Source organism: Zootoca vivipara, chromosome 14 (genome assembly GCF_963506605.1).
Source record: "Zootoca vivipara chromosome 14, rZooViv1.1, whole genome shotgun sequence".
Taxonomy (NCBI): Eukaryota; Metazoa; Chordata; class Lepidosauria; order Squamata; family Lacertidae; genus Zootoca; species Zootoca vivipara.
In genome coordinates, this window is record NC_083289.1 from 34,998,204 (window position 1) to 35,017,059 (window position 18,856).

The 18,856-nt window shown below is 49.0% G+C and overlaps 1 protein-coding gene across 3 annotated transcripts in view; it reads left to right on the forward strand.

Moving 5' to 3' along the window:
• Nucleotides 1-18,856, forward strand: part of SEPTIN12 (septin 12) — a 72,473-nt gene that overhangs the window by 16,099 nt on the left and 37,518 nt on the right. The window contains exon 3 of one of the 3 annotated variants that reach the window (XM_035131210.2): nucleotides 554-1,894. In XM_035131210.2, the coding sequence (XP_034987101.2) occupies nucleotides 554-1,894 (1,341 nt within the window). Of the gene's footprint in view, nucleotides 1-553; nucleotides 1,895-9,459; nucleotides 11,530-12,225; nucleotides 13,290-18,856 lie in introns of those variants that run through there. The other 2 variants (XM_035131215.2, XM_035131214.2) reach the window with 2 other exon arrangements.

Consider the following 18,856-nt stretch of genomic DNA (forward strand, 5'->3'; position numbering starts at 1 on the left):
CTGGGAACTGTAGTTCCATGAGGGGTCTCATAACAACTCTCAGAACTCTTAACAAACTACAGGTCCCAGGGTTCTTTGGGGGAGCTATGGCTGTTCAAGAGCTGCAGTCAGATGAGAGCATCTCTTTTCCTTGCCAGTGACTCAAATGCTCTTTAGAAGAGGGGTCTACTGCTCCAGGTGTGAACGTGGGATGCTTTCTGGCCTCTAAGTTTCTGCATGAGTCCAAAAACCTGCAAGACCTCTTTGACTAGAAAAGAGCATGTGACCCTCCGAAAGGTTTTTGAGTTGGCTCTCTGCACTCCACTCACAGCTGCACTAAAACCTTGGATACCTGAACTGTTTTCTATGGAGCAGCAATCATTTCTCCACCGGGGAAGAAGGTGAAATCTGCATGTATTGTTCTGTCCGCTTTTGTCTCTGGTCTGGGCCCCAACCACCACTGTCATTTGGCCCTCAGAAGGATTTGCGGCCCTTAGGGCTGGAAAAAGAACGTGGTCCTTTGCATTCTGGGTGCTTGTCTGCCTAACAGGTAACTTCCTCTTATCTTCTGCAGCCCTCAAGAGGTCCTTTGATATGGAAGATGCTGAAGAGGTACTCCTTGGCCCAAGCCCACCTGGTGTCATCCACTCCACAGGCAACGGAGAAGGAAAAAGGTTGGGGCCCCCTATCCAGCCCACATACCAAGCCCACATCAGCCTGAGCTCCAGCCCCAGCCCAGCCCACAGCCCCATTCTCAAGTCAAGAATTGGGAGCAGTCTCTCTTTCAACCGAGGCACCACCCACCCGCCTCGGGCCAATGGGACCAACCTCAACAGGGTCTCGTCCTTCCAAACTCGGCTAAACCCCAATGGGCTCTCTTCGTCCTTGGGGCCAGAAAGTGACAACGAGAGCCTCCACAGCTCTTCCTCTAGCTTGGAGTGCCCCGTGGCCTCTAAAGGCCCCCGGAGCAGCACCCAGCAATCCGAATCTCTGGGAATCGGGGCCTCCCACCTCCCTAGTCCCATCCTAAAGAAGTTCTCCTCTTACGGCAACGTCTTCCATGCTGAGGTGGGCCGACCCATCCGGCAGGTCTCCAAGGCCACCGGCAACCACAGCTCGTTGCCGTCACTTGACCTGCACATTGCCGAAGACCAGGGACCCAGCCCGACGCTCTGCTCCACGCCAAACATGGACCCTGCCATCCTTCGGAGCTCCGGCAAACACAACTGCGTGTCCCCACTGCCGAAGAACAGCCTTCTGGTGAGAAAGGAGTCCCCCGTTCCTCCCTTGGAGGTAAGCCAGTTGACAACTGAGAGCCCTCCTGGTGTGGTCCCCAGGCAGACGACCAAGTTGCAGAAATTCCCCATCAGCCTGGATGGGTTGATTGGGAAGACTCCGGAGAGTATCGTCCCAGCAGTGGTGACTGACTCTAGGCCCAGACCGTTACCTAAGGCACAACTTCAGGTGAATCTTGGCACCAGCCCCGGACTGTCCCACCAACCCCAAGAAGTAGCTGTGGAGGATGAAGCTGTCATCAAGAACAGTGTTTCCCTGTCGCCATCTTCTGGAACAGTTTCAGGGATAGGAGGCAGTGAGGGTTTGGCAGCATCGCCTCAGGCTGCTTCCTTCCGGCTGGTGTCAGAGCCTCAGATAGCACAGGTCACTTCTCAGCCTTCCTCTCTCGGGTACCAAGTGATGGGGCCTCTGCAAGGTACCGGTATCCCAGCTGTACCCATCTTGAGAGAATTCAGCGGTGCCCCGGCTGAGAGGATCGACTCAACTTTCTCCCAGGAGGCCTCCAAGCTTCAGACTCTGCCATCGTCGTCTTGCACAAAGGAAGGTCTCCTTGTGGGAACAAACAGGCCTCTCGAGGTGTCCCTGGAGAAGAAGGATTTACAAGACATATTGAAGGAAGGTAAGTTTTGCCTGGATTTAAAAAATAATAATCCCTGATGCTCTTCCTCTGGTAGAGATTTTGAGAGCCTCCAAGGAGGTTCAGTAATTTCGGGAGAGCTTATTTGGTGCCTCCCAGTTGCGGTTTTAATTTCTGCAGTGGTATGCTGAGGTTGCTGAGGAATTAAAGGGCACCCTCACGCCACACTTTTAAAACCACTGTGATACCACTTTAAACTGCCCTGGCTTCCCCCAAACAATTATGAGAGCTGCAGTTTGTTAAAAGGTGCTGAGGTTTTTTTTAGGAGGCTGCAGTTTCCCTCACAGAGCGGGTTAACAGTCAATTCCTCTTTCCAGGAAACTCTAGAAATTGTAGCTCAAATAGGGGCCTAGCGACTATCAGCACCCTTAACAAACTACAGCTCTGGGGATACTTTAGGGGAAGCCATGGCTCTTTAAAGTGGTAGCATAGTGGTTTAAATGTATGGTGTGAATGGGGCTGCAGCAGTGAGAGGGGATGAAGGGACCAAAGCATAAATGAGTGATGGTGGGGGCCCTGACTAGTGATGCCTGGTGCTGCATCTCAGTGCTGACTCCTGCTGTCTAGGTCCAGCTGTGTGTGGGGACAGGCTGCTGGTTGTTTGTGACAAAGGGGAGGTGCTCTGTATGTGCCCAGGGGCACTTTACTTCCTTTTCTGTTTCACCCCGTTCAGAAAGCTGAGCTATGTAGCCTAGCCTCACTCCAGAACTTGCCATTTATAGTACACACAGAGAGATTCCTTTGCAGTTTCATTTTCTCACATCCTCCTTAGCCCCAGGCAATGAATTTTTAACCCAACATCGCATTTAACGTCTCTCTCTCTCTCCAAAGCCTGCAGAAGAGGTACCTGGTATGAGCCCCACCCAAGGAAGGGAACAAAAAGTCACACGTTTCGAGGGGCGTCCGTTCCTCGCCCTCTGTTCTAGGCCCTGTCTGTTGCATATGGAATTGATTCCAAGCAACCATTGCTTCTGGAAAGAGACCATCAGCGGTGCTTGTCAGTCTTTACTCCCTTGCCCCAACCCCTCTGGCTGCAAAGTGTCTCACTTCTAGTGGTCTTGAGAGAGTGGGGGAGAGAGGGGCTGTTTCACCCAGGGCCAGTGGCCTGGTGGTGTGATTTTAAAGGACATGAGTTCATGACAGCCCACAGCCACGCATCCCACAAGAAATCAGACAGTGTAGGAAGGTATGTTGGTTCAGTATTACACACAAAGAGACAGCAGTACATAGCACAATGCCTAATTTATTAAGACTAGCATGACTGCAATCCTTACGCATATTTCCCTGGGAGTAATTCCCGCTGGAACTCGGCAGCGGCTGGTTCCTGTTGCATCGGTGCAAGTTGTAAAACCCTTGAGCTTCCCACTCCCGTCCATTGTTAATATTTTTTTCCATTGAGCTTTCTAAAAAGAAAACTGGAAATACGATCGATCAATACAAACTAAGTCATAATCAGTCAAGGCAATGTGTTCTGTGCAGGAAAGTGGGAGGAGGGGAAGGGGGAAATGCCTGGTGGCACAGACGAACCCAGTGCTTGGACATGTGAGCAAATAAGGAGTCTATGTATCAGAGAACTTCCAATCTTTCTTGTGTTGATGGAAGGCCACCTTCTCTTCCGCTGCCAGTTGAGACATATCCTCCATAGCCCTTGGCCCCATGGCTGTTCCCAAGCCGCCCACCCCAATACACACCAATCCCAAATAGCTCAGAGGTAGAGCATCTCCTTTGCATTCCCAAGAGCCCAGGTTCAATCCCCAGCATCTCCAGGTAGGGATGGGAAAGAAGATTCAATAGTGAGCTAGTCTGGGCCCAATGACCTGACTCAGTACAAGACCGCTGACCATGTTCCTATTTAAACCAGCCCTTTGTTCAGAACCCTGAAGACGTGGTTTCTTTTTAGGGGAAGGGCTGTAACCCTGTGGTGGAGCACATGTGCTGCTTGCAGAAAATCAGCAGCCTATCTAGATAGTGACGGGAACAAAGGCTGCTGCCTGGAGACCCACTGCCAGGCAATGCCAGCACTACTGAACTAAAAGGAGCCAATGGCATGAATTGGTATACACTAGCTTCCAAAGTCCCTGTGAGGATGCTGAGTGCGGATGCGTTCCCTGTCCCGATCCCCTGTGATACGCCAGCCTCTGTGACCAGGGGCAGGGTTTCTCCAGCAGACAGACATGAAAGGGGTTCCCCCCAAAGGGCAGGAAGTTTGGAAGCCACTGCTTTTAAGACGAGCCACCCAGCTGTTTCCCCTGCAGGAATGAGGCATGCAGCTGGACTATCAAGGTTGCTTGCAAGTCACCGAGGAGCCAGAATGTCAGACTTTCCCCACACCCATTATTCATCTCAGGGCCGCTCTAGGCTTCCTCTCTCTTCAGAGGACACTATGTAGGGGGAATCTGTCAATTTCAGCTTCTCTCAGTTTCTCATGTTTCCAATCTTCACTTCTTCACATTTCTACATCACACACATACACGCATGTCCTCATGAAAATTCATCAGCATCTTCATGTGAATTTCCCCTAACATGCGCATTTTTGCTTCATGTGCACACATTTCTGCAAGCTGTTTCCCCTCCTGCAATGCTTTTCTTTGTATGTTATGCCCGCCAATATATATGTGTTTTATGCACACCTTACCCACATAATACAGATATTTTGGTAATGCATTACATGGCTGCAGGCGAAGTGCGAATTTTGGAAGACAGCTGTGTTTCGCTTTGCATATTGTTTTTGGAAAGGGTGGGTTAGGGAGGTTCGCTTTTAGATGCAGACTGAATGACTTTCTCCCCATCACTAGAGGACACTGGGTCACTTGGAGAGAAGGCCAGGCCTTGGGCCACTTTCAAAGTCTGCTGCCTGTTCTCCCTTCCCTCGGGGTCAGCCATAGTTTCTGCTCATAGCTTTTCGATGAGGCAGATCTCGGTCAGTGTCTGGATGGAAAATGAAGGAAGTTTACTTTCCAGAGCTTCCTCATATTTGAGGCATTAGGAGGACAAAGTGGTTCTCTGTTCCAGTTTCTTCTGTGTCATGTTGGCTGCACAGCCTCTTGTCTCTTGAGTTTTGGAATGTGCTGGGTCTCTCCCCTCACAGACTGCTCAGCTAGGAACCGACCAAAAAAAAAAAGTCAGCCTAGTCTGGTATCCTGTTTTCCCACAGTGGTCAGCACCATGCCTTGGGGAAGCCCAATAGTCCCGGTATTCAGTGGTATACTATCCCTGGAGCTGGAGGTTCCATCTAACTGTTAGGCGTGATCCAGAGCCCCAAGCAAAATTTCATTTTCATTTCCATTTCCAAGCCTCCGCTGATTTTTGGCAGCAGTGGAAATAAATCAAATTAGCAGCAGACCCAGTTCCGTGGTGGGTGGAACTCAGCACTCTGCTGAGGATGCAAAGTGCTCCATCAGTCACCAGAATGATTTTTTGGATGAGTAGAGAGAAGGCAATAGTTCCTTTGTGCATCCGGCATGTGAGAGAGTGTGGGTGGACACACCCACTTTTGGCCACACCTACCATTATCAAGCAGCCAATGGGCGGATGACCAAGATTGAATGCTGCCCTCAGAGCAAAAGAAATTAGCTGCCTGTCAGTGTGGACAATACTGAGCTAGAAAGACCAGTGGCCAGACTCTGTATAAGGTAGCTCCCTAGGTTACCTATGCGTCCTCCATGATTTTATCCAACCCTCTTCTAGAGCTGTCTAAGCAATGTGGTCATCACTACATCTTGTGGCTCAGAGTTCCGTAAGTTATTCACTGAAAATGTTCTTTCTTTTGCCCACCCTGAGTCTCCTGCAAATCAGTTTCATTAGATGGCCCTAAAATCTAGTTAGGAGAGGAGGGAAAATGTCACTGTATCTCAGGCGTATGCAAACTTGGCCCTCCAGATGTTTTGGGACTACAGTTCCCATCATCCCTGCCACTGGTCCTGTTAGCTAGGGGTCATGGGAATTGTAGGCCAAAACATCTGGAGGGCCGCAGTTTGGGGATGCCTAGTTTATACTGACTGGCAGCAGCTCTCCAGAATTTCAGGCAGCGGTCTTTTCCAGCCCTGCCTGGAGAGCCTGGGGATTGAACCTGGGACCTTCTGCATGTGCCACCCTGCTTGCTCTGTTTGTCTCCCCTGCCCGCCCACCCACATTATCCCCTAGAGCTTCCCCTTCCCCACACAGGTTGGTTAAACCCTTCTGGCCACCCAGTTTATTTATTTCTTACCCACAATACCCCAGTGGCAGAAGTTCCAGAGCATTGCATTTGGGGGAAACTATGGTGGTGACCAGGGTGGAAAGATCTTGGCACGCCCCACCAAAGGTAGATCTAGGGAAGCGTGTGACCAGCACAGTCACACCAGGTGTGGAGTTTCAGGGGCACCACAGCCAAGACATCCAATGGAAGGCGAGAGGCAGGGGGCACAGGATTTTGGCGTCACACAAGGTATTGCTGAAATCTGAGACTCTGCCACTGACCCCACAACCACCACTGGCTGGACCTCCAAGTGCCCAAGCATGGCAAGCGGCGACGCCTGATCCATGGGAAACAGTACAATACACAAAGACACACACCTGGAAAACTAGAGTTTATCAGGGGGTAATGGTGGAATGAGTCAGATGAAGAGCCGAGCTCTCTGCTTCAACCCGCCTTCAGCAACTTATCATCTGTCTTCATCCTCAGACGAGCTCTTTATCGTAACTGTTTGTTTGCCCAGATGAGGCAGGTTAGGACAAAAAAAAGTGCTTGTTTCTTTTGCGGATCCTGAGGCTGGGCTCTTGTTTGGGACACAATGATTTTGTAGCGATGCCAGCTCTGATTGTGTGTGTTCCCTCTCTCTCTGTTGTAGCTCCCCTCCAACACACACAAACACCATTTTTCTTGATTCTCCTCATTTCCTTGGCTTGGGGACAAGTTCTGAAGTCTTTTTTTTTTACTCCACCCTGCAACTAGAGGAGGTGGCGGATGTCCAAATAGTATTTCTTAAGATGTTTAGACACCTAAGCAACAGGAGGGAACAGCTGTGTACTCACTCAAGGTGAAGTTGGGCGGGGAGTGGGTGAGAATTTAATTCTTTATTGACAATGGGCTCCTCCAGACATGTTCCCTGTGGGGAGGGACTCCCTTTCACCACCAATAAAAACTTGCTATTAAAGCCACCTTTCTTTGCAGACCCACATCTCCCCCGCTATCTATAAGCCCTTCCCACCCATTTTAAACGAGAGTGGGCAGTTTCGTGCAGACACATGCGGTGGAGGCCCTTGGTCTATGTCCTGCAACAACCTTTGCCAACCCAGTGCTCTCCAGAGGTTTTGGGCACCAATTCCAAACTGCCCCAGCCAGCGGCCTACCTGGAGATGCTGGGTATCTCTGAAAAGGAAAGGATTAAAAAGATTTGGTTAAATCGGAGGTAGGGGACCTGTGTTCCAGGTTTTGTTGGACTCCCAACTAGAGACCAGGGAGAAATTCATTGGGTTCAAATTTTAATATCGATGCTCAGTGGCAGAGCACCTGCTTTGCATGCAAGCATCTCCAGGTAGAGCTGAGCCAGGTCCCTGCCTGAAATCATGGAAAGCCACTGCCAGCTTGGGTAGACAATACCAGGCTAAATGGACCTGTGGTCTGACTCAGTTTAAGGCAACATCCTCTCCTCCTTACCCATATACAACCATTCAAAATTCACACTTTGTATGTTGGAATGCAGACAGTTCTCTAACCAAAGAATGTGTCCAAGACAAGAGTGCATTGGAAAAAAACACAGCAACATGCATTCTAGTTGCGGGGGGGGGGGAGTGCTTACAAAAATGCATGCACTAGGCAAAACTACAAACAAAAATGTGTATAGTTAGGAGATGTGTGCATGGAAATGTATACAATTTTTTTGTGCAGGCTTTAAAAAAAATTGCAAGTGTGCACTGAAACGGAGTGAGCCATAATTAAGATTGGAGAAGTTAGGAACTAAGAGAGAGTTTGCAGTTGCAGCCAATGGTGAGGGATGGCAGGAGATGTCCACCAACACATGGAGGGCCACAGATTTCCCAACCGCTGGACTAATAATAATAATAATAATAATAATAATAATAATATCTTTATTACGGTCATAGACCAGTAAAAAAAGAAAAAGAAAACCAATAATACATAAAATACATAAAATAATACATAAAATAGATAGTACTATCATCTTTGAATAATACTGGACTAAACCTTGGAAGTGGAGGGAAAGCAGGAGCCCGTAAACACAACCCAGGGAATTGTGCTCTTGGCTTCCTTGTGTCTCTGAGGGAGACAGACAGCGAGAAAGAATGTCTCAGCAAAGCATCCCCATAAGCCTATTATGGCCTTCTGTGGGGAGCGCTCTGATTAAGCCTGCATCAGTGATTAAATCTTTGTTAATTGAGCACAGCCCTGGGATTATTCCTTGGCTGCTTGGGAAACAAACCATCTCCAATTACTCCCTGTCTGCAGGGGACCATTAACCTGCGACGTCCTCTCTTAATAAGTTGCCTTTTAACGTGGGGACACTGGCACGGCCCAGCTGTTTCTACTTCATTGTGGTTATGCTTTTAATAACCCGCCTCTTGATTGGGCTTCCCTTTCCACGCAGGAGCTGGCAGGCAGGTAGAAGAGGAGTGGAACCCCAGCCCTGAGTTCGCTGATTCCCCCACCGCACCCCTCCTACCATTTGTTTAACTAAAGTTTGGAGTCAGATATCTTCCCTGAGGATTGTAGAGTTTGAAGGGACCACAAGGGCCTTCTAGTCCAACCCCCTGCAATGCATGAAGGTTTTGCCCAACGTGGGCCTTGAACCGACAACCCTGAGATAAAGAGTCTCATGCTCTTCCATCTGAGCTATCCTAGAGCTGAGCACAACCCAAGAAATGCCAAGTGCCTAGCATCTAAATATTTGTTTAAAATAAGCCACCCTTCCACGTTAACGTTTACAAAGCAGGGTGGGGGCTGGACTGTGAGGGTGAATGGGGTGCTGCCCCCACCAACCTCAGTCTACCCTCAGCCAGATCCCACCTGTTTGCCTCCTTACAAATGGCCTCCTTACTAAATGGCCTCGGTCCAGTATACCTGAAGGAGCGTCTCCACCTTCATCATTCTGCCCGGACACTGAGGTCCAGCACCGAGGGCCTTCTGGCGGTTCCCTCGTTGTGAGAAGCCAAGCCAAGTTGCAGGGAACTAGGCAGAGGGCCTTCTCGGTGGTGGCGCCTGCCCTGTGGAACGCCCTCCCAACAGATGTCAAAGAGGAAAACAACTACCAGACTTTTAGAAGACATCTGAAGGCAGCCCTGTTCAGGGAGGCTTTTAATGTTTAATAGATTACTGTGTTTTATTTTTCTGTTGGAAGCCGCCCAGAGTGGCTGGGGAAACCCAGCCAGATGGGAGGGGTATAAATAAAATGGCTGGGGAAACCCAGCCAGATGGGAGGGGTATAAATAAAATATTATTATTATTATTATTATTATTATTATTATTATTATTATTACTACTACTACTACAAATATCCAGCCCAGGGAGTGGCAACACTGCCTGCCATCCTCCTCCTCCTCCTCCTCCTCCTTAGTGTTGCCCCTTGTAGAACTCGGCAGGGAGGAGGAAGGTGGGGACAAAGTTAGAATCTAGTTTGTATCTGTAGAAGTGTGCATGCACACGAAAGCTCATACCAAAATAAAAACTTAGTTGGTCTTTAAGGTGCTACTGAAGGAATTTTTTTATTTTACTTCGACCCAGACCAACACGGCTACCTACCTGTAACCAAAGTTAGAATTAGTTGGCTTAGCCTGTCTTTGGCTCTGGCGCCACCTACTGTTGGGCTCCCTGCCTGCCACCCTACCAGTCCCAGTGGGCACCTCTGGACATTACTGCTTGGGATTATCCATGCCAAGCAGGTGTTTCATAGTTGACCAGGCACCTCAGGCCTCCTGGGAAGGTTAACCTGGCCAAAATGCATACTGTACTTGGTTGTTGGGGGAAACCCATAGAGCTTCAAAGGACATTGACCTCAATCCCACTAATAGTGAACTCAAGTGAGTGCCAACAGAAATGCAGCCAAAGCAGAGTTACCGAGGAACAAGAGGAGGGGTCTTACTCTTCATGCTTGGGGCAATTCTGAGGTCTGCAGAATGCTGCTTCTTTTTTCAAGGGTACTAAGGGCTGCAAAGCAGATGCTCTTATCACTGAGCTACCACCCTTCTCTGTTGCGGAAGAATCCCTGTGCGTATTACACTCTGCCACCCTACAGATTCGGCAGGTGCCGCGCCCCCTTCAGGTGCTGGTGATACTTCCTGTCAATCACAGTTTGGCAAGAGCCAAAAGCTTTGATGCTGTAATCAGCACCTTTGCTGCAAGGGAGGAGGCACTGTCCCAGGTGCTTGATGAATCAGGAAATGATGCCCAGCACCAACACTCGTTCCGCATGCACACTGTGGGATTTCACATAGATATGAATCATCTTTCCTGGGAACAATATGCCTCAGCAAATTCCTGGGAATGATAATGGAAAGGAGCATGACTCATGTGTTCATACGCAGATTTATATTCTCTTTCTGACTATCGGTCGAATAAAGTATATTGTATTGTATTGTAGATTTATATTCTTGACAGGCTGGTAGATTTTACCCTCAGCTTGTGGAAGCTCCTAGGCAGAGCCCTTCAATCCTTGCGTCTGTCCCTAAACACCTGCGCTAACCCGTCGGAATCCCAGCAAGCCTATTAACTCACCTGCAGAATCCAAATGCCTCTGGCTCAGATAATTGGCTTCTGTTTTTTTGTCAATATTATCAAATGTGGGGATGTTATTGTCCATTTGATTACAATACAGTACTCTTTTTAAAAAAAAGTTTTATTGTAAGTTGCTGCATGCATGCCACAAGCTTACTTTTTATTTGTAGGCCAGCTTGAATTTTTGTTTTTGTTTTCCACCTCCATTCATTACTCTCGGGCTGTGTAAACATTATATATTTAAAGCTCATGCTCCACACTGGGAACTGTAGTTCACCCTTCGCGGAACTGCGATCCCCAGTACACTAAACAAACTACAATTCCCAGGATTATTTGCTGGGATGGGGGAGATTAAATGCATGGTGTGGACACTGTCGCAGGGAGGGAATAACATTCTCTTGAGAATTGGAGTCCATCAACATCTGGGTACCCAAGGGTGAAAAACACAGTTCTAAGGTGCACACAGCATCCAACACAGCTTGCCTGAGTACATCCATCATTTTAAATGTGTAGCGTGTCTCTGTGGTTTTTTGTTTTTATTATTTAATGAATGACATACATAAACAGCCCCAGCCTGGAGCTTCAGGTGGAGGAGATTCCTAATGCCAAGGGAGTTACCCAGGAGGAAACAATCAGAGCCGCAATATCTTTCCAAGTCTGCTCCAAAGACACCCGGAAGGCCTGGGGCCAGGCGGTCTCCCTTTAAGAGGAACAACCGGTCATGGTCTCAGAGATTCCTAGCAACCGTGTTGCGTCACACCTGTGTTGTGATTCACCTCCGCAGCCTCCTCTCCGCAGCAGAGGTGATTTAGTAACAGACGCAAGGAAGGAACAGGGTTTCCCAAGGGTGTCTGAGGAATGAAGGACATGGTCCTGTTGGAGCTCTGTGGGGAAGATGGCATGAAGGAAGGTAGGAAACCAGGTGTTCAGCGGGGAGCGGAAAGGGCCGGGTGATGCCTGAGGTCAATGCCAGTCCTCCAGGCTCCAGTCATCTACCTGTATGGTTGCCCACCCCTTCCATTTTTATTCTCATGACAACCATGCCAGGTAGGCTAGGCAATGCCGAGAGAGTGAGTGGACTGAGGTCACCCAGCGGTTGACCTGGGTTGGCCAAGTCTGCCTTCCTAAATGTCAGCCGTTGCTTTGTCTTCATTCATGGGCTAAAGGCATTGAGAAGTGGGAGCAGGCTGTTTTGTCATTTAAAAAAATTCAAAAATTGAGGAGAGTGCTTGCACATTTTGCCTCATCTGTCAGGTTCTAATAACATTAACAGCTTAACTCTTTAAAATATTTTAAGGCTGGGAATCTGAAGATTATTGTTTACTCAGATCCCCCCCCAACTTATTGCCTTCCGCAGATGCATAGCTGCCAAGTCTCCCGTTTTTTGTGGGAAACCCGTTTTTAAAGCTGTTTCCCGCTGTTGTCCCGAATGGCGAAATATCCCATAATTCCCCCGGATTTTCAAAGCAGCTCCTGCTGGCCAGGGAGGCTCCTTCTGCGCATGTCTGGACATGTGCAGAACCGATTTCGGGTGCCGCTCTGCCCATGTCAGGGCACCGGAAATCGGGCAGAGCGGCACCGGAAGTCGCTTCTACTCATGTCTGGACATGCGTAGAAGCGACTTCCGGTGCTGCGCCGCTGCTGATTCTGGATTTTTCAATCCGGGAGTTGACGGGTATTGGGCCTAAGAGAGCATAAGAAGTTTCTTGCAGGATCAGGCTCCAATGTCCTGTGACTAATGAGATGCACACAGGAAGCTCCCAGGCAGGACTTGAGGGAAGCAGAACTCTCCCCTCCTGTGGTTTCCTGCAACTGGCATTCAGAGGTTTGCTGCCTCCAAGAGTGGAGGTAGAGCATTCAGGAGCCACTGGTTTATGTGTCCAATCCTCTTTTTAAAGCCATCCAAGTTAGTGGCCATCACTGCCTCTTGTGGGAGCAAATTCCATATGTGGGAAGAAGCCCTTCCTTTCGCCAAATCTTCCAAAATTCAGCTTCATTGGATGACCCCGAGTTCCAGGATCATGAGCAAGGGAGAAAGAAACTTTGCTCAGTCCACAATGTCCGCATGATGCATAATTTTGTCCCCCTTAGCATTTGCCCGCCAACCTCTGCTGCAGGCGCAAACCCACTTGGTGCAATAAGAGCCCGCTGGATCAACCCAGTAGCCTATCAAGTCCAGCATCCTGTTCTTGACATGCCCCACTCGATGCCCCAATGAGAAGAAAGACCAGAAGAAGGGCCTGCCAGCGCTCTTCCCACTTGTGACTCCCGGCATCCTGGTTCTGACAGTGGAGGTGAAATGTAGCCATTGTGGCTAGCTGCCATGGATAGCCTCCCCCCCCCCTATGTTCTCTCTGTTCTCGCATTCTCCTTGCAAGATACAGCTCAGCACTCGCAATAGGAAAAAGAAACCACAAGGCAGGAAGCTCCTTGTGACTTGCGCCCTGCCCACGGAAAGGGGGGAAAAAAGAGCCTGGGTGTATTTCCCTCTTGGGACGACTCTCGGCTCCCACTGAGGAGCCAGCTCTACAGATTGCCACAAGAGGTGGCTGCCAGAGTCACTCTCGCAGCTTCTGCGGTGTGGGCCTGTCACAGCCTCCGGAGGAAGCAGGAGTAGGATGAGTCTCATTTACACAGCACCATCAACGTGTGTGTCACTACAAAGGACAGGTACGGCAGGTCCCTGCCCCAAGGAGCCTTCAGTCTGAAAACGACAAAGTGTGGTAGGAGGAATGGAGGCAGGTTTGGGTAGGGGAATAATAGGTGATTTGCTTCAATTATGCACACTTTTGGCTTAGTTGCAATAAGGTGTAGGGCTGGGGCGGGGAGCTTAGTTCCAGAGATCAAATGTGGTCCTCCAAACCTCTCTATGTGGCCCTCGGGACTCTCCCCACCACACATACACAGTCACAAATCCTCTCTCCAGACCATGCTCCACACTGGCTCTTCTTTGCCCCTTGCCTTTAATATTTCTGTCTGGCTGGATCCTTGAACTATGACAATACTTCCTGCCCCCCTCTGGAATTGTCATCCTTTGTCTGCTTGCAGAGAATCTTTATAGCATCATCATCAAATTGTTCCCATCCAGTGTTTCCGGTGTTCTCCTCCCATCTCATTTCAGGGCTGATTATGTAGTAATAATAGTTTTATTATTTATATGCCGCCCATCTGACTGGGTTGCCCCAGCCCACTCTGGGCAGCTCCCAACAAAATATTCAAAACACAAAAGGGATTCATTGTTTTGAAATAATAATAAAACGCAGTTGCAGAACCAGCTTATTCAACTTGCACGATTGCAGATTTTCTGCAATCGTGTTTCCATTATTTATTTATTTATTTATTTATTTATTTATTTATTCCAAAAAAGGGGGGGGAGGCACAGAGTGGATAAGATGCATTTGATTTTTTTTATTTTAAAAACCCACATGCACAAGAGAGCCACAAAACACATTGCAATGTGAACCTTGGCACCTCCCGCATAATGCTTGTGGGCAGACCTCCCCCACCCCTTTCTTCACCTAAAAGTGGGCCAGGGCAACGGAGAACAACATAATGATCATCTGGGCTGATTCTTTTCCTTTCCCTTTTCTTCAAAATGCAAACGAGGAGACAGCCTGGCTTGCACCAATTATATGCCCACACAAACGGGCAGACATCCTGCAAGGGCTTGTTATCCTTGAATGAGAGCAGGGATCCCAGGAAAGGGGAGGGAGGGGGGAGAGCAGGAAGGATGATTACCATTCTGGTCATGTGTTCCAGGCAGCCTGGCTCCCGCTCTTGTTTGATCCCAATAGGGGAGCTGACAGAGGGGAGGGGACTCCTTCTTCTCTGGCTCTGACAAGCATGAGGATGATTGGGAGCTGAAGGCAAAGGAGGAGGAAAAAGGTGCAGATCCTGGGCGCTCTGCTTATGGAATTGGGGAGCAGAGGGGGGACCCTTCGCTGGAGTCCCTGCACCCTACTTCTGGGCTGATAGAGAGGAGGTAGGAAGCTGGGCAATGGATGTGCTTTTGGAGGGGCCTCTGTGAAGGAAGGCAGGTTGGGGGGCTGGGAACCTGGCAGACAAAGAACTCGAGGCGCTTGAGGACAAATGCCTGCTTCTCCTTTGTCTCCCAAGGTCCCTGCTTTTTCGGTGGCAGCTTGGTACTCCAGGGGGGCAAGATGGGTCTCCTCCCAGGAACCATCCAGGGGGGTGGGGGTGTCTGCAATCGTATGGCCATCATGGGACTTGTGAAGCCCTTGTGAGCATCTCAGTGCGGTCCTTGCCAGCATCCTTGGGGACCGGAAAGCAGGGATGCGGCATGTACCGTGATGCTCAGGCCCAGCTAGAAGGGTTTCTTGGGTGGTATTCTGGTTCCAGGGTGCAGGCGCCTTGACAGAGGCCATCGCACATCCCTGGACATCCTTTCCCCTTCAGTGATCACGGTTTAAACTGCAGAGCAACTCGCTTCCCCCATCAGTATGTTGCAGGCAGTGCAAGGGCTGGGTGGGTGTGTAGCTCTTCTGGAAAAGCCAGTCCTCTCTTTCAGCTGTGGTGTTTTTCTCCATCTCTCTCTCCTGCTGGGCAGTCACAGGTCTTCAGTTCTCTCTTTCTCTCTCACACACATACGCAGATCATTTATATAGTCCTTTTTTATTTTAGATCGTGGGCGAGCTTTTTGCTGTTTCTGTTTTGTCCTTGCTAGTGTGCACAGCGAGGTGGCAGGGTGCTCCTCTCCTCGAGCAGTTGGAAAACAAAAGCTTGGAGAGAGCCACTTGCTGTAAACCCCACAGCGAGTTGGTGGCTGAGGAGGTGGCCTTGGAACCCTGTCGCTTTCAGATCCGAATCTTGAGATGCGACGTTCTGCAAGCCACATGCAAAATGTGTGTGTCAGGGGGACGGTTTCTAAGTGTAGGAAGTGTACAAGTGTATGTATGCACCATACATTGAAAGCATACGAAAAAAGAATCTTGGGAATTGTAGCTTACCTCCTCCCAAAGCAATAGTTCCCAGCACCGCTACCAATCTACAATACCCAGGATTCTTTTGTGTTGGCAGGGATGTTCTGTAAATGTGCTTTAAACATATGGTGTTTATGCCGCCCCAGTTTCTTTATGGAGGGATTTTTAATTTTAGAATGGAATGCTCCCCAGTTCAAAGAAAATAACATCGGAGGAGGGGCACAGGTTCCCTATCCACTACCCTACCTTCAAATATTTTGTCCGCTCCCTGTTTAAAATGGTTCTTTCCCACTCATTCAATGCACACTTAACAGCTATGATACCACTTTAAACAGCCATGGCTTCCCCCAAAGAATTCTGGGAGCTGTAGTTTGCTCAAGTTTGCTGGAAGCTGTTAGGAGACCTCTAGTCCCCTCGCAGAGCTACAATTCTCACAGAGGAATTGATTGATAAACTACTCTGCCAACTGTAGCTCTGGGAAGGGGCCACTAGAGAGTTCTCCTCATAACTCTCGGCACTCTTAAGAAACTACAGCTCCCAGAATTCTTTGGGGGAAGAAGCCATGACACCATGGTGGTTTTAAATGTGATGATGGCTCCTGCTTGCCTGGATAGGGGTGTGCGAGTGTGCATGGAATTTGCTAGCCTACTGCACAAAGGTAAGATTTGCATTTGTTGCTCCACCCACTTTTGCACCTGGCCCCACCCATGACTGGCATGTGCCCCCCCCTAAGAAAGTTGCATAGAGAGGAATGTGGCCCTTGGGATGGGAAAAAATGTTCCCCACTCCTGGCCTAGACCCTACCCTGTGCTAGGTAGTTAAAACATTTAATTGACTGATAGTTGATAACAACAGCAATCCTTTACTGGCTGGCTGCCTCTGGCTACAAAAACTGGCGGTTTCCTTTGGCTTTCAGGCCACGAAACATATGACTGGCAGGCTTCATAGACTTGGTGATGTTACACATGTAAATCACATTTAGGAATAGTTAGCCAAAGGGATGCTGAGAGAATAAGGCTTGCCTCCCCATGACAGTTTATTCAGTTTCCCCAGCATTTCTTAGGCTTAATTTCCGCATTATATTTGAGCTTTTGCACAAAGTGAAAGCCACTTGCAGAAATCTAGCGGAAAATCTCGTGGAAGCTTAGTGCTCATTTCCTTGTTAATTGCTTCCGGGGAGGAATCCATTTGCAACCCCTTTAACCCAGAAAATTGGAGGTATGAAGTGACGAAATTGGGGGAGAAATTCATGGGAGAAGGGCCTCAGACGTGTGGAAAGGATGGGGAGTAGCAATGTTGTCCAGCGACGTTTGTTGTTGTGCTACACCACGCACACTTGGTGTGAATGAAATTGAGTGTGTCCTGCCAGTTTATTGGTCAGACAGTGGCAGGTGCTGCGGTGTGAAAGGGTTTTTGGACAACAGGACAGAAGTGCTTGCATTATAATCAAGAAAACAAAAGAAATATTCCCCACGTCTAAGTGCACCCTGAGTCTTGAGTCTTGGGCACAGGAGCCTCTTCTCCTTCAGTTAGGAATTCCTGAGGCAGTTGATGTTCTTGTCCCTCCCATAGCAGAGAATTCCAGTGTTGCCAGGGCAATTCTTGGACCAGCCCAAGTACCTCCAGCTCCCACTCCATCCTTCCTGGCAAGAGTTGGACCCCCTCTTTACAGCACAGGTGAGTACACAGATCCTGGGCAGGTGACACAGCTCAGACACCAAGAGTGCCAGATTAGCTGCTAGGGTAGCTGTTTTGGCCCTTACAGTTGGCAGCATCGCAGGTGAGCCACAAGCCAGGAAGTTCTACTAAGCTGCCATTACGGAATGGCAGCCAAGACGAAGGCAGGCCTCATGTCCTCAGCAGAAGGAAACAGGTGGTGGGATCTGAGGCAGGAGAGACTGTCGGCACTGGGCAGGTGCACAGTTCTGGACAACTCTTCCAAATCTGTCATTTGGAACTTAGGAAGCTGTCTTATACTGTATCAAACCCGTGGTCCACCTCACTTAATATTGTCTACACTGACTGGCAGCAGCATTCCTGAGTTTCAGGCAGGAGTCTCTTCCAGCCCTGCCTGGAGATGCCTGGGAGTGAACCTAGGACCTTCTGCATCCAAAGCAGGTGTTTTTCCACTTAGCTATGGGCTTTTCCGTTCAAGTCTGTGTTTGACTGAATTTTGCTGTAGTCAGGGCAGAAACCTCTTAGATGTTGTTTTTTGTGCACAGGTTGCTATTGCATTTTCATACATTTTAGAGAAGGGGTGATGAACCTGTGGTGCTCCAGATGTCACCGGACTACAACTCCCAACAGTCAGCATGATGGGAGTTGTAGTTCCAGAACCTATGGAAGAGCCATGGGTTTCCCCACCCTGTTTTCAGAGCCTTGCAAGCTTGCCAAGGCAGTGTGACCTGAATGGTGGAATAAAAATAAAAGTGGGGGGGAGGGCCATTACATATCTGAGGGGTGCTGACATCAGCTGACTGCATAGGGCATGAGGATTCCATGCATTTTCGTTCATTCATTCATTCTATTTGTTGTTGAAAAAGAGGACAAAGGAGGACAGTGAAATATGCATGTGCTCATCTATAGAGATAGATGCAAATTTAGAAATACTTACTATATTTTCATTTACAATTTGACCAGAAATAAAATATATCTCAACTTAGTGAGGAAGGGTGTGGGCAGGGGATTCAAGTAACCTGCTCAGCCTGCTGTTCACCCTGTGCGCTCTCTCAGTTTCGGAATACCAGTTGCTAGGGATTACAAGTGGGGAGAGTTGCTGTTGCCCTCAGGTCTTGCCTGCCGGTTTCCCACCCATTTTGTTGGCCACTGTGTGCAAGATGCTAGACTAGATGGGCTGTTGGCCTGATGCTGCAGCGAGGCTCTCCTTACCTACTTATGTCTGCGTCCTCCACCCAGTCTTTTCTTCTTAGGGCTCCTGATCTTTAAAGCAGGCTAGGTCGCCTTTACCTGAAGCAGGCATAAAACATGCCCTGCTCTGCAGACGATGGTCCTCTGTTCGAAGGCATCCTCTGAAAGGCTGCCTGGTCCTGAATTTCCCAACCTCCAGCTCCATTCGGTGTCCCCGAGTTCAGAAAGGGAGAAAATCATCTCCCTATGCACTTTCTCCACACTGTGAATGATTTTATATACCTCTGCCATGTCCCCAAGCATGGTAATCTTTCCTGGGGGGGGGGGGCGTGTTGCTCCATCCCTTTTGATCCATTGGGTTACATTTTTCTTAAAAGGCAGAACAGTTCTTGGAGCTGCGAAAGTCAAGTCCACAACCTTCCTTTTGGG